The following is a 14,387-nucleotide window of genomic DNA, read 5'->3' on the forward strand; positions in this document are numbered from 1 at the left end:
CTTATACATGAACATAATTCGCAAGTGCAATCTAATTACATGTGCCAACAAACTCAACATATTTTCGCGACGCTATTTTAGAGCATAACGCGTGAATACGACCACAATGTATACTAGAAAAACTAAACATAATAATAATTATGTAATCCTGGCAAGTTGCTCGAACCCGGTTTTAACACGCCTTGGCTAATTCAATGCAATTGGCTTTCTTTGTATAATTGTTTTTGTTGTTTCATAAGTTTATGAAACAAAGGCAAAAATCAGTATTGTAAAAGCAAAGAAATGCGAAAGCGAATGAATCTCTACGAATAATTTAAAACCAGGCGTTTTTTGTGGCTTGGGGTAGATAGAACCGATTTCATTAAATTTAATACAAATAAGGAGTTACATGTAGTTCCTCGGGTAAAAAACATAATTTTTTCAAAATTTTTTTCACATATAAAAATTAAATATTTTATTTTTAATTTTATTTAAGAATTTTTTATTGTTATAAACATACACTATTAACAAAAAAATTCAGAATTTTTTGCCAAAAAAAAAATTTTATACTCGGCCAATAAGACGCCATTTCAGATCAGATGCGGCTGCGTTGGCAGGATAACTCCTTACAGGATCATCTAAAGTGAAAAAATATGTGTTGTAGTTAAAACCTTAACTTAGAACTTGAACGAAGTGAAAAAATTTAAAATGGGATTTTTGGCAGACATTTTCATAAAAAAAATGAATATTTCAGTGAGCATTTCGCGGCATGTTTTTTTTTTTTTGTTTTTAGTTGTAGTCGAAAGAAAAGAATCCTTCGTCCAAGTCTTTAAAAATTGTCTTTGAGATACCTGTGTAAAATTTCATGAAGATTGGTTGAATAGCTCTCGGGAAATCTTGCCAACCAACTTCAAAAACACAGCTTCTAGAAAAACGCGCTTAGAGCCTAGCTAGACTCGAGCGCACAAGTTCTCAAGGCTGTATAACGGAAACTATTACTCAGAGAGACGGATATTATTTTTTGGGCGATATGTACTATATCAAGGTTATATTGAAGATTATAAAAAGGTTTGTCTTGATAGTCGATCGTTTCCTAGGCAAGTACATATGAAAAAATTGCCCAAAATCAGACCAAATCCATAATAATAAATATGGGTACATTTTCGGATAAGTTTTAAACAGTTGTTAAAGTTAATTAGAACGCTACTATTTTTTTGCCCACAGTCAACAAAACCACTGCAGGCCAGTGTAATAAATTAATATTAAGTAATTGTTCTTAAAATTATACTTCATGAATTGAAGCTATACTAAATATAGTAAATACTAGTAAATCTTTTGGACACCAAGAATAAATATAATTCAATTTCTAAAGTACAGTTGATATATTAGTACACCCATTTTAGAGGTTAATAAACTTCAATATTTCGTATATTAAAAGCTCGATAAAGCCTGGAAATCTTTGTACCATATGAATGAGGCTTTGCACTAAAAATTCGTAAATTAACAAACTCGATTTCGTGCAACGCTGCAAATTTGATTTAGTTTTTATGAAATATACTCGGTTGTGGTAACTAATTAACAACAATTGAAGTTCAAATTTCATAAATGTAAATGCATCGTATACCAGTTTGTACATACAATTAAGTTTATTTGATATTTTAATGAAATACTAACGAAATATTTGTATTCACTTTATGTTGTGTGCCAGCGGTTTTGTTAATTGACTGGATTTTGTGTTGGAAAATGCAGACGCAGATAACGAACATGTTTGTATGACCAATAGTTATGCGCAAACAATTTGTACCATTTTTAGTTAGTAATAATTTTACATAAGTAGGCTTTAAGTACTGCAATAGCTAAGAAAACATATGCTCGTGTATATGTAAGTAGCCATGGGTACTCACATAAATATTTAAATGGGCCATGTCATTTATTATCTGCTTCGAATAGCCGCATGCGCATGCGTGCTCCTAACACTCGTCACGCTACTACAAATAATACTACGAATACTATTTTATTGCAGTTGAGCAACTGACGTCGATGACGAATACTACGTACTATATTTTTATTTTTATATAACATATGTACATATGCACTCTTGTAATATAACTCTTAGTATTGTGGTATGTTGGCGCTAAAAAGCACGCAAGACATTGAACTACACATATAACGATCCAGCAGACAATTGGATCATTGAACTAGACTCACAAAATTAGCATTGGACCTTATGAAAGCTTTAGCAAAACAAAATGTGTAATAATACATTCTCACGTTTATATAGTATATACATCTATTTAAATGCTTGTTTTTGTTTATATTTGCGGGTGCACAGATATTTAAAACTAAGGTTTTAATTTGTTTGTTAAATTAACATTTCACCTATTCGATTGTATTTTGCTTGACCTGACCGCGTTGGGCATGTCCTTTAGTTTTTGAGATATCGATCTGAAGTTTGGCACCCGATCTTTTCTCGCCAAAAAGCTGCTCATTTGTCGGAACTGCCAATATCGGACCACTAGAATATATGACTATATGAAAAGCTATTTTATTTGACAAGATATTTTCATTTGTTATTTTGGTTTCGATCTTTTTTCCGGAACAGACCACTATATCATATACTATATGTAGGAGATATTCAAACTGTTCGATCAAATTCAAGATAACGATCTTTTTATATCCTTTTATGCTATAAAAAAGGCACATGTGAATGGTATTTAGCTTCGGTGCAGTCGAAGTTGATATTTTTCTTGTTTTAGATTGGTTTTAAGATCTTTTGCTATTATCCATGTGAGCATATCCGTTCTTTGCTATACGGAATGTAGAGATACATATATGAAACATTTGTCTCGAATTTAAAGATAACAAAATAATGATATTATATGTATATATCCATATATTAATCTGGTTCGTTATATTAATTATGCTTTCATTATTTTCACTTTACAGGGTTTCACATACGTAGCACCTTCAATTTTAGAGGACATGCAACGCGCGAATCGCATGCCAGCACGATCACCAAGACGTACACCAAGACAGCATCATGAAGGATCATACCGCATGCAATTTCCACCACAACGCGGCATTTATCCACGAGCCACGCCACCACATTTACAAGCTTTTCCGCCACGTCCATCGCCCCAAGACGAAATGATGGATGTACAGGGTGTGCCTATTGTGTAGTTAAAGGCGGACGGCAACTGCAAACCCACATTGGCAACAGCCAGTGCAAGAGCAAAAACAAACACGCGGCCGAAGAATATTAATGATGGTGGTAGTAGTGCGAAGGAGAATTAAATGAAACACTAGAAGCAGAGAAAAATGAAACTGATTATGAAACTACAAACAAACAAACAGCAGCAAACAATTTTTTTTATAAAACTATAGAAATATGTTGCTTAAGATTATTTATACAAATACAACTACAAACGTTGATGAAACTCAAAACTAACAATGTATAATAACGAGATGTAACGAAGATCTTCTGGAATCAAAATGATGAAGCCCAGAAACCTAAACACGTAAAAACGAGTAAAACAATGAAAACCAATAACAACAAGTAAACTGCACGAGAGATGCCAGAAAGAGTCGACGCAGATGTATTGTCGGCTATCGGCTTAGCAGTTGGATTTCATTTGTGCACGTATACAACAAATAGTTAATAGATTTAGTATAAAAAAAAGAAAAAAGTGAGAACAACAGCGATTAAGGCTAATATTATGAAATCTAATTATTAAATACATATATAAATAGATATAACTCAATTGCAACAGAAACGAAAATATGCAAGTAATTGAAAAGAATTAGCTCGTACTCTAAAAGAATGATTGTAACGAATAAGAAAAACATACATACATATAGTCAAACTTTCGTGCAACGCCTAATTTGTCGCCGCATCGCTCGTTTTTGCCTACCGGGATGCGGTTTTGCGCTTTTTAGCAATTCCGCCCACGTAATCATGTATCGCTTTTTATTATTGCATATTATTAAGACATGTAAATACACAAATATTTCAAACAAAATGAGATAGCCAACTCTTCTGTCAACTCCAACACTATCAGTTATATTGTTGCTGGTACCAGAGGACAAAAACCACATACATATATACAATTAGGGGGCAACAACCAACAAAGATAGTTGGTTATTGTTGTAGTGATGAAAATAGGCGTACAATTTATGTTCAGTCCCCTTTACTTAGTTCAATTTAGTTTATATAAATGTATATTGAAAAGGAATGTAAACCGTTAGTCAACATAATAATAAACTATTGTTATAATAATGAAATCTATGTGGGAATTTAAGCTTGCAATATGTGCACATGCTACTAATTCAGATATGAAAGTGCCACAAATGTAAAAAATTATAATAAAAACTAAAATATTTAAGTAAATAATTGAACACTACTGAGTTTGTCACACTATGGTCGTCATGGAAACATATAGCAAAAACAAAAATAAAACGACACGGTGTATGTGCATACATAAATGGTCCCTCTTAACCGAAGTGACCGGTATTTAATTGAGAGTTTAGAATAACATCTCATACGTTTTTTTCTTTTTAAAGATTTTTATCATTGTTTTTATTGAAAATTTGCTTGAGTTTTAAATTTTTAAGAAATGGAATAAACAAAATAGTTTATTTTAAAAAAAGCTAATTCATTGAGTTCATTCTCAGTAATAGTAAGTAATAACATATTTTTTATGGTTATTTACTTTTTATGCGGAAAAAACTTCAAAAATTTGTAATAAACCCATAAATGGTTTTTAATCTTGCTTACGTTTTGTGTTTTGGTAATTAAACCATTTATTTTGAAGTGTCATAACTCAAAATCGATCTTATATTAAGTTATTTTAACATATACTTATAATTCCTCGCAACAACAAATGGAAAATATACAAAATGTTAGCTACATTTTTCCACACTTCATGTTTTCACATTTATCTAGTATAATTTACACTTTGATATACATTTTTTTTGCTGAATATGGTAGATTTTGAGTTAAGCCGCCAGTACACTTATTAACCGATAGCTATGTGTCGGCTACAAACCTGCGTTGCAATGTTAAAACAGAATAATTCATATCGGAATAATTTATCAGTTTGTCCTTAACTCGGTCAAACATTGGGTTGTTATCTGAATTATGTAAAATTGATCTTTTTTGAAATTTTAAATATTTGTTAACATTTCGGCAATTTAATTTTTTTTTGTTAAATTGTGTGGAATATTTTTATTCAAAAAATTTGCAGAAGGGGTTTGAATAGAACGAAAACAAGTTATTGTTGCCGCAGCCGGTATATATTTCTCTTAATATTATTATTCCGACATTTTTATTTCATTTATTTTTTTTAGTATTTTCTATAATGCCTGTATATGTTGACAGACGTACATGTGTATGTTTATAAAATTATAATCATCTGCAAATATGTCAGCTAAATGTCATATATACTACATAATTTTTCTTCCAACTGTTTGTAGGAAAATGTATAATACTTGGTCCCGTTTCTTCTCCTCAATCGCAATTTATCATAATGCTACTGCAACGGATCAAGTCAAAGATAGATTTAGCTTAGGGAATAACACAATGTTTGAAATTTTTTTTTGAATACATCGAAATATATTAAACAAAAAAATACAAACATAAATGCAACTGCAAGCAACTAAAGGGTCCGTAAATTGTAAAAATTTATTGGGCATCAATTTTTATTTCCTAAAAAACTGAATATACAATATTTAAAACGTTATTTTTCTGAAACATTTTTAGTGGTTTGTTTCGAAAATTTTTTGTGCATATAATTTTGTTTTGATATAAAGTATAATAAGAAAAAGTTATATACATAAATAATAATTATAATAAAATGCAATAAAAATATATTGTGTTTAAGTTATAAAAATATAAACTTTTTTGTATAAAACTAAAAAGGCGCTTGCGTCATACAACTTTTTTAAAAGAATATAAAATATTGGCATATTAACGAGATAGGTATGCAAAAAAATATAGATTTCGAGTGAATATAAAAATACGTAAATTCTTTAATGTCACAAAATAAGACATTTCTTATCATCAAAAACCACTACAAAAGGAATTTAATAAAGCGCTGGCTTAAAAAACTGCATACCCTTCACTGGTTCATATACTTTCTTTCGAATATTATTTCCATACAACAAAAATATGTTTATTATATGATTTGCTCAAAATAGGTCAACAACATAAAAATAGTAGAAATTAATAAAGTTTGTTTACATATAGTACATGCAATAGAACTGTTTCATATTTAATATACATTTTTATACAATAAATATAAGCAAATTGAAGTATAGCCTAAAAGTAATTAGCATGATACAATAATGTATGGGCAAACATAAAAAAAAATTCAAATTAAAAGGAATATTGAAATTATCGAACCTAAATATTAACGAAATATGCGAAATTAGTTGCCAAATGCAAAATTCAACTGAAAATTATGAAATAACTTAACAAATTTTAATAAAAATAATGGAAAGTTATTTTTAAAAAGTATATTGAAATAGCTTACGTTTTTATTGCCATCTCTTTGTTTAAATAATTTCATCATTAGTATCAATTCTTTAATTACAAACTTATTCATTGCTTCAGCTGAATAGGTTATTTGAATTTTGAATTTAACCGGATTCATATTTTTAAGTGGCGGCACGCCGTGTATTTTTTAATTTTGTATTCAAGTTATATTCTTTATAAATACAACATTAATATGTACAGACATATAAATGCATATAATATTATTTTTTGATAAAATCAAAAGGTGCTAAACTTATTTAAGCGTAAAGCTAAAAGAAATAAAACGAAAACAAATATAAAAATACACAAAAAACAAAAATAAAATCATCTCGAAAAAAATATGTATATTGAACCAAATATGTATGCAATAAATTTCCTAAATTTGCAAATAAAAAAGTGAGCAACAGCAGCGTTACAGAAAATACCTCAAGAGCAATTATTTTTGTTAAACAAAATGTTTAATGTACATACATAAATACGAATGAAAACTAAAATACGCAAAAACAACCGAAAGATTCACAACAAAAGTAGTTTTGAAAATTATTACTTAAGAGCCAATAATAAATTGTATATTTTTATAGTTACAATTTAAATCATTTATATGATATTTTACAGTAAAACTATCCTGTTTCTTTTATATGTTTTATAATTTTTTTCTTTTATAAGCAAACAGTTCAAAAATTACTGTACAGTAGCAAAGTATGGCGCTAAACTAAACATGTACATACACATAGGCATAAACAATTGCTGAATAGTTACACAAACATACACAAACACATGCACAGTATGCATATAAGAAATGTCTTATTTTTATTGTAGATAAATTATAGACAAGAATCAATGCTGAAATAAAAAATATACAAAATTTATAATGTTTACAAAGAATTAAATAAAACAAGAAAATGTAAAAAAAACTTCAAACCGTTGTAACATTTATATAACTGAATTAATTATGCTATATAGCACGAAGGAAGAGAGTGACAATTTTCAAGTTGGCTCTTTCTGCAAATATTTTATTAATTAAGTAATTAGTAAAAGTTGTTTTTCGTTTTTTTTAATATATATTTTGCATGTATACATATACATACTTACATATCGTCACCTAAAGTGCAAAATAACGTAACACACTTTTCATAATTTTACAAGCGAAGGAAAAACGATATAATAGAAACCACTAACATTGAAACAAAATTTTTGTTTTGGTTATATATTGGTTATCAACTACTCATATCGAAACAAAATTAAAGCTTTCGTTATAGAATGATTATCTGAAAACGGTTTACATTTTTTTTTAGATAATACGTTGTTTTGCTTTTTAGGTGATGATATACACAGACCAAATCCTCAACTCAGGATTCCTGTTATATTTTTTAGGATTTTATTAATTTTGAATTATCATTTATATTTTGTTCATAAAAGTCTTCCCCAGCATAATCCATATGATTTCTGCTTAAGAATGTTTCATAGATAAAGAGCTTATAAAACCTGATCAAAACTTTCCTGAGAATAAACAAATAAAACAAGAAACAGTTCTGCTGTTTGAAAGAAACGTGCAACACTGCCTTTTGTTCTCAACTGTCAATACAAAATACATATTTACCATCTATGTATGTGACACAACATTTACATAACATACAAAACAAATAAATATACTACTATACATTATATATGGTATGTATGTATATGCAAATATAATAATTACAATGACATGAACAAAATGAACAAAAATATGAAACACAAATGTACATAGGTATTCGTATGTAGACTTAAGCCATATACATATATGTATATACATATATATTATGTCTACATGCATATATGTACATATAAATATGTAAGTATGCACATATATATAATTCGTTAAAGATCGTTTCGATAATGTGAAAACTATTCCTATTTGCAGAAAAGAGAAGACTATAAAAAAAACATGTATTAAATAAAAAACGGAATAAAATAAAAGTTTTAGATGCGTAATAAACTGACTGGTGGTGTTTTCCAATAGTTCAGATTCAATAAATAGAATGAATTTAGGTAGGTAGTAATATGGCTAATTCCAAGAAAGGATCTTATTTTATCTGGTCAAGAGCTGGTCGAGGATCTAACCCTCTTTAAATCGGAAAGTAAAAAGAGGATTGCTCTTGGACCGATAATGATCAGTGCTTTCTTAAGCTACTTAAAGAACTAGATAGTAATTAGATTTTAAGTGTCGACAAAGCGCCTTGTACCCATTGTAAGTGTGCTTAGCCGTTTAATTTCTCTCCCGCCAGTGCCAGATCAGCTGAATGTCTAATGGTGTGGGATCCAAGGTGATTTAGCATTGATCTCGTAAATGTGTGGCAATAAAAAAGTGCTGAGATGTTTTCTCTGACTAGTATCCACGTAGTCTCCAATGAGGCAATGTTGAGTTAAAACCCCTACAATTAGGAAAAGCTTAATATTGCTGAAGAAGAACTGCTCGCTGGTTCTGTTTGTTGCAATTTGCTTTGGCACAGAAGGATATTGTGGCAGCACAGGAACTTTGACTGATACTTTGATGGCAGTAACCTTGAATTGAAAAAACACTACAATATCAGAAAGCTTGCATGTACTTATTTATGAATAGTTCATGATATTAGGCAGCTCCTCCAAGCTTCTATCTACCCACATTTACCTCGGCTTGAAATGAAAGCGTGCGGGGATGCCAGAGTTCTTAGGCACATGTTCATTTAAAAACTCAGCTTCTCTGAGTCTAATAGAAACTTTCTCTGCCATAAATTTTTCGGATATGTCGAGGGGTTCTGTGCGCAAAAAGGTGCACAAAGTTCCATGGTGTGGTTCCTACAGGACCCGTCCATTTAGTCACGTTAGGCGATTGCCAAGGGCGCAAGAATTTTAGGGCGGCATTTTGGCTAACTTTCTTGGCTATCTTATTTCAATAAAGTATCAAATAACATCCCTCCCCCTCAACATAAAAATCCCCCTAATACGAGTAAAAAGAAACAACAATCTTGGATGAGATACGCCCCTTCTGATGACGACTACGGCAAACGCATTAAGGATTACGATTTAAGGGCATGCACCTCGAATGTCCGGTCGTTAAAGTGAAGATTGACATCACCGACTGACTGAGACGAGTAGGTCCTTGTGGCATTTACTACCCTGGCCATATAAAGTAGAGTAAATTCGGTGTGAGATTCGTAATTGAATAGAAACCAATCCACAAAAAGGGAGACACCACAAATTGCGCCAACTCCCGTGGGATAAGCCTCCTCAACATCGCATATTTATCAAGCTGTGTGAAGCATTAAAGCCCACCGTTAACAAATTGATTGGATCTTATCAGTGTGGCTTTAGGCCTGGAAAATCAACAACGGACCTGAATGATCCAAATCTTCAAAAAGACCCGTGAAAAGAGAATCTCCTCAGTCCTCGCATCCGCGACTTGGCTTCCACATCACTGTTGATAGTCATAACTTTAAAGTCATCGATAATTTCGTCAATCTTTGACCTAGTATTAACATCAAAAACAACGTCAGCCGCGAAATTCAACGCAGAATAACTCTTGCCAACAGGTGCTATTTCGGACTGAGTAGGCAATTGAGAAGTAAAGTCCCTTCTCGACGAACAAATACCAAACTTTACAAGTCACTCATTATTCCCGATCTATACGGTGTGAAGACATGGACGATGACAACATCAGATGAGTTGACGTTACGAGTTTTCGAGAGAGAGGTTCTGCGGAAGATTTATGGATTAATTTTGTGCATTGGCCACGGCGAATACCGCATTCGATGGAATTATGTACATGTATGAGATGTACGACGCCATTGACATAGTTCAGCGAATTAAAAGACAGCGGCTTCGCTGGCTAGGTCATGTCGTCCGAATGGACGAAAATACTCCAGCTCTCAGTGTATTCGAAGCAGTACCCGCCGGGGAAATAAAGGAAGAGGAAGATCTCCACTCTGTCGGAGAGATCAGGTGGAGAAGGATTTAGTTGAACTTGTTATCTCGAATTGGCGCCGAAAAGCGAAAAGGAGGAACGACTGCCGCGCTGCTGTAACTTGGTTATAACCGCGTAACCGGTGTCTACGCCAATAAAAAGAAGAATCATAGTTCTATTTCTTTATCTTTTATTGGTGGTTTGTACTAAATTCTATTCAGAACCATCAAGTCAAAAATAAAAATCTAGAATGTGCAGCAAAAGACGTCTCTAGCTTTAATACTTTGAGATTTACATACCGATGGACCAAAATAATCATCAAAATAAATCAATTATTGAATATGGGTTGAGGTAAATTTCAATATAGTCTTATACTATGTATTATTATAATGCTACAATATTTATGGCTTAGATAATTAATTTATTCGAGTCGAGTATATAAGTGGATATCTTAAATTTATCATGCAACGCAAGTTTATTTATTATAATGTCATACTCCTTGAAAGACACCAAACGTTCACTGTAAGTCCTTTCATCTTTATTAGATATTATTTTAGCAAACGTGATTATTTTGATAATGTGTATGTGGTGAATGATAGCATGGAATGACCCTGTAGAAAACTGGTATAATTGACTAACTTTTCGTATGAATTGTCATTGGATTAAAAATTTGATATAGTGTAAGGATGGTTTAATTGTATTATTATAATTTGTGAATAAAATAATTCGATAGTTACATGATCTGCTAATTAATATATTACCTTAAGCAATTTTTAGGTTTTAATAGAATAAAATTATTATTATTAATATTTTTAGGAACAGTAAATATATATATATATTTGTCTAATATTTATTACACCCCAAGCTTGAAAAATTTGAATTTGAAAGCTCTTCGGCCGGATGATAGCTTTAGAATATTTTTATTTTGCAAACCTACTCTACTGGGATAGTGCTACATTAATGAAGGCCCACGTCGTCAATTTATTCAAAGCAAAAAAATAATAATAAATATTATAATAATCCTCTAGGCAACCACGCACGAACTCCCGTATAATCGATATTATTTTATGTGCTCGTATAAATTTCTCCACATTATGTTTGTTTCAGTTGATTCGTTGTGTATTGAGCTGTTGACTTTTGAAAAAAATTTGTTGTTCATATTGAAGTTTATAATTTAATAAAATAACATAATATTCGATTTATTTGACTTAATTACAAACACACAAACATTTGCAAATATTTTTTATAGATCTTTAATCGAATAAGAACAACCATATCGTGAAATCATAAAAATGCTGCCGAATATGCGTACACGACGGATCGCTGGTCTGCATTTGACTGGTAAGGGATATGGTCCTCAAGCGAAAATACCACCGAAGTATACGGAGGAAGACTGGGACTTCAATAATCAGGTGAAATTTCGCATCACCTGCGATCAGGAACGTTTAGCGGAGCGTATTGTAGAGTAAGACATATGATATATTAGAGAGAATAATTGAACTCTCAACCATTATGTAGAGAATCGCAACGGATTGTGGATGAAACCAAAGACACTACTAAAAGTTGGCAGCGTGAAGTGGAGCATCATATGCGCGAGCGTACTAGTGAAATTCGATTTTTATTAGATGAATTGAATAGGCAAAAGAAAACAGCCATGCTGGAGGATGAAGCGCTGAATACATATCGTAATCGTGTACTCAACGCTATCGACTTTCTGAAGGAGAAATCGTTGGCCATAAATCAACGTTGTCAGATACTGCGAGAAGGCCGTATTGGAGTGGACCTGTGCGATGATGAGGTGGATCGTTGTTTGCGTCGCGAGTTAAAGGTTATTAAAGGATGTCAGTGTTTAATGGATCGTTCACTGAAAGAGGCAAACGAGCAGATACGTAGTCTACGCGCTACAATGTATCTGTTAGATAAGGATCTGGCACAGAAGGATAAATCTCTCTTGATTGATGAAAATAATTTAACACTGCGTGAAACGCAGCGCAATTTGGGTCACGGAAAAGATCTATCGAATCTAGAATGGTAATTTAATTTCAACCGTTAATTTCTTTTTCATTGGCGTAGATACCGTGGATAACTGTACCATCCGAAGTTGTTTTGTTCTTTTCGTTAGGGATGTTTTTTACGTGGCGGGTTCCAAACCAAGCGCACAGCTCTGGGGAGGAATATTTCGCTTTCTCACTTTAGCTCGCCTTCAAAAGGATGTTTTTGGCTACCCAGAGGATACTTGGTCTAAAACCGGAAGTCGTGTGTTGCTTGAGTCATATGTAAAATAATCGAGTCTGGTCACTCCCAAGTGAACTTGCGTGAACTTCTACACATGACTCCATCCTCCTGTTCATCCTCTGTTAACTACTGATACTTTTTATGCCTTTATAATCCTTTTTATAAATTATTCAATTTGTTATAACAAACTCTAGGATGAACTTATTGAATTTCTCATTTCTGCGTCTTCTTTAGTCGTTACTCACTGGGCGAATGGCAGCACACAACATACAAAAACATTGAAGACAATGCCAAAGAGTTGAATTCAGCCTCACAATTGCGCGCTTATATTGATTTGCTGTTGAAACAGGTGTGCGAAGACATGCAAAATCAAACGGAACGCACCAATGAGGCTTTTGAACGGCGCATCGCCGAAATGAAGCATATTAAGAAATGTTTAGAGGATAAGCATAACGATTGCATGACTCATATACACGAGCTGCAACGCAACATTCAGCAGTTGGAGAAGGAGCTAGCTGATAAGCAACGTTCATTGACTCTTTGTCAGACGCGTTTGAGTAATCGTGCACGTCGTCCGGGCCTTGAGCTAACCTGTGATAGTGTACAGGATGCACTCTATCATGAAATGGAGGCTTTGCAAGCATCAATATGTAAACTGAATCAAAAGATCAATGAAAATAAAGCTTCTTTACGCTATTTGCTACACGTACAGATAATGCAGGAGGAGGAGATCAATATTAAAGCTAACAGTATCAAAATTGACGAAGTTGACTGCATGACCATTAGGCAAGCCCTTAAATATCAATCATTCTAAATTGTAGAGCAATCGAATGCAATCAAAACTATATATTTATTGATATAATTGTAATTCCATGACACATTCATATGTATAAAGATATACATATGGTACGATATATAAAATCACTGCCATTTATTATGCGATCTACTACAAATAAAATTAGCCGCTTTCTCTACTTCTTTCTTTATATTGAAATATGAAGGTCGTCATATACATATCTCGTACAGCTCATCGTTCCATCGACTACGGTATTCGCTGTTGCCAATGCAGAAATATCTTCTGTAGAATATTTCCCTTGAAATCTCATAACGGCGACTCTTCAGATGTTGTTATCTTCCATGTCCCTGCATCAAATAGCAGGACGGGATGATGAGTGAATTGCAGATTTTGGTCTTTGTTTATCGGGAGAGGACAATTGCCTACTCATTATGAAGTAGTACCTGTTGGTAAGAGTTATTCTGCGTTGGATTTCGCGACTAATGTTGTTGTTGGTGTTAATGCTGCTTCCAACATAGACGAAATGACGTGAGAGCAAAGTCACGAGTGGGACGACTGTTTGTTTGATGACAGGAGATATTTCGTCTTGCCTTCGTTCACTACCAGACACATTTGCTTCGCTGCCTTATCCATTCTGGAGAAAGCACAACTAACGGCGCGCTTGTTAAGTCCAATGATATCAATATTATCTGCAGCTCGAATTATTTTCTCCAAGAGTAGATGAAAGAAGTCGCACGATATGGAGTCGCCTTCTGTGAAACCTCGTTTGGTTTCGAATGGCTCGGAGGGGTCCTTACCGAACCTGATGGAACTTATGGCATTGTTCAACGTCAGTTTACACTGCCGTATTAGTTGTGCGAGAATACCAAATTAAGACATAGTGGCATAAAAGCAGCTCCATTTCGTGGTGTCAAAAGCAGCTT

General features: G+C 32.7%; 2 protein-coding genes across 2 annotated transcripts; both read left to right on the forward strand.

Moving 5' to 3' along the window:
• Positions 1-2,925: 2,925 nt before the first annotated feature.
• LOC125778605 (ribosomal protein S6 kinase beta-2-like) lies at positions 2,926-8,493 on the forward strand (the record flags this gene model as incomplete). The annotated part of the gene is given in 1 exon segment (XM_049457099.1): positions 2,926-8,493. A coding segment is annotated over 1 exon segment (234 nt), but the record flags the coding sequence as incomplete, so codon positions are not given.
• Positions 8,494-11,517: 3,024 nt separating this feature from the next.
• LOC105224792 (tektin-1) lies at positions 11,518-13,642 on the forward strand. The gene is made up of 3 exons (XM_049456992.1): positions 11,518-11,898; positions 11,952-12,464; positions 12,903-13,642. The coding sequence occupies exons 1-3, from the start codon at positions 11,726-11,728 to the stop codon at positions 13,480-13,482; spliced, it is 1,266 nt and encodes a 421-aa protein (XP_049312949.1). The 5' UTR covers positions 11,518-11,725; the 3' UTR covers positions 13,483-13,642.
• Positions 13,643-14,387: the final 745 nt, after the last annotated feature.

This window comes from Bactrocera dorsalis, chromosome 5, assembly GCF_023373825.1.
Source record: "Bactrocera dorsalis isolate Fly_Bdor chromosome 5, ASM2337382v1, whole genome shotgun sequence".
In the NCBI taxonomy this organism is placed as follows: Eukaryota; Metazoa; Arthropoda; class Insecta; order Diptera; family Tephritidae; genus Bactrocera; species Bactrocera dorsalis.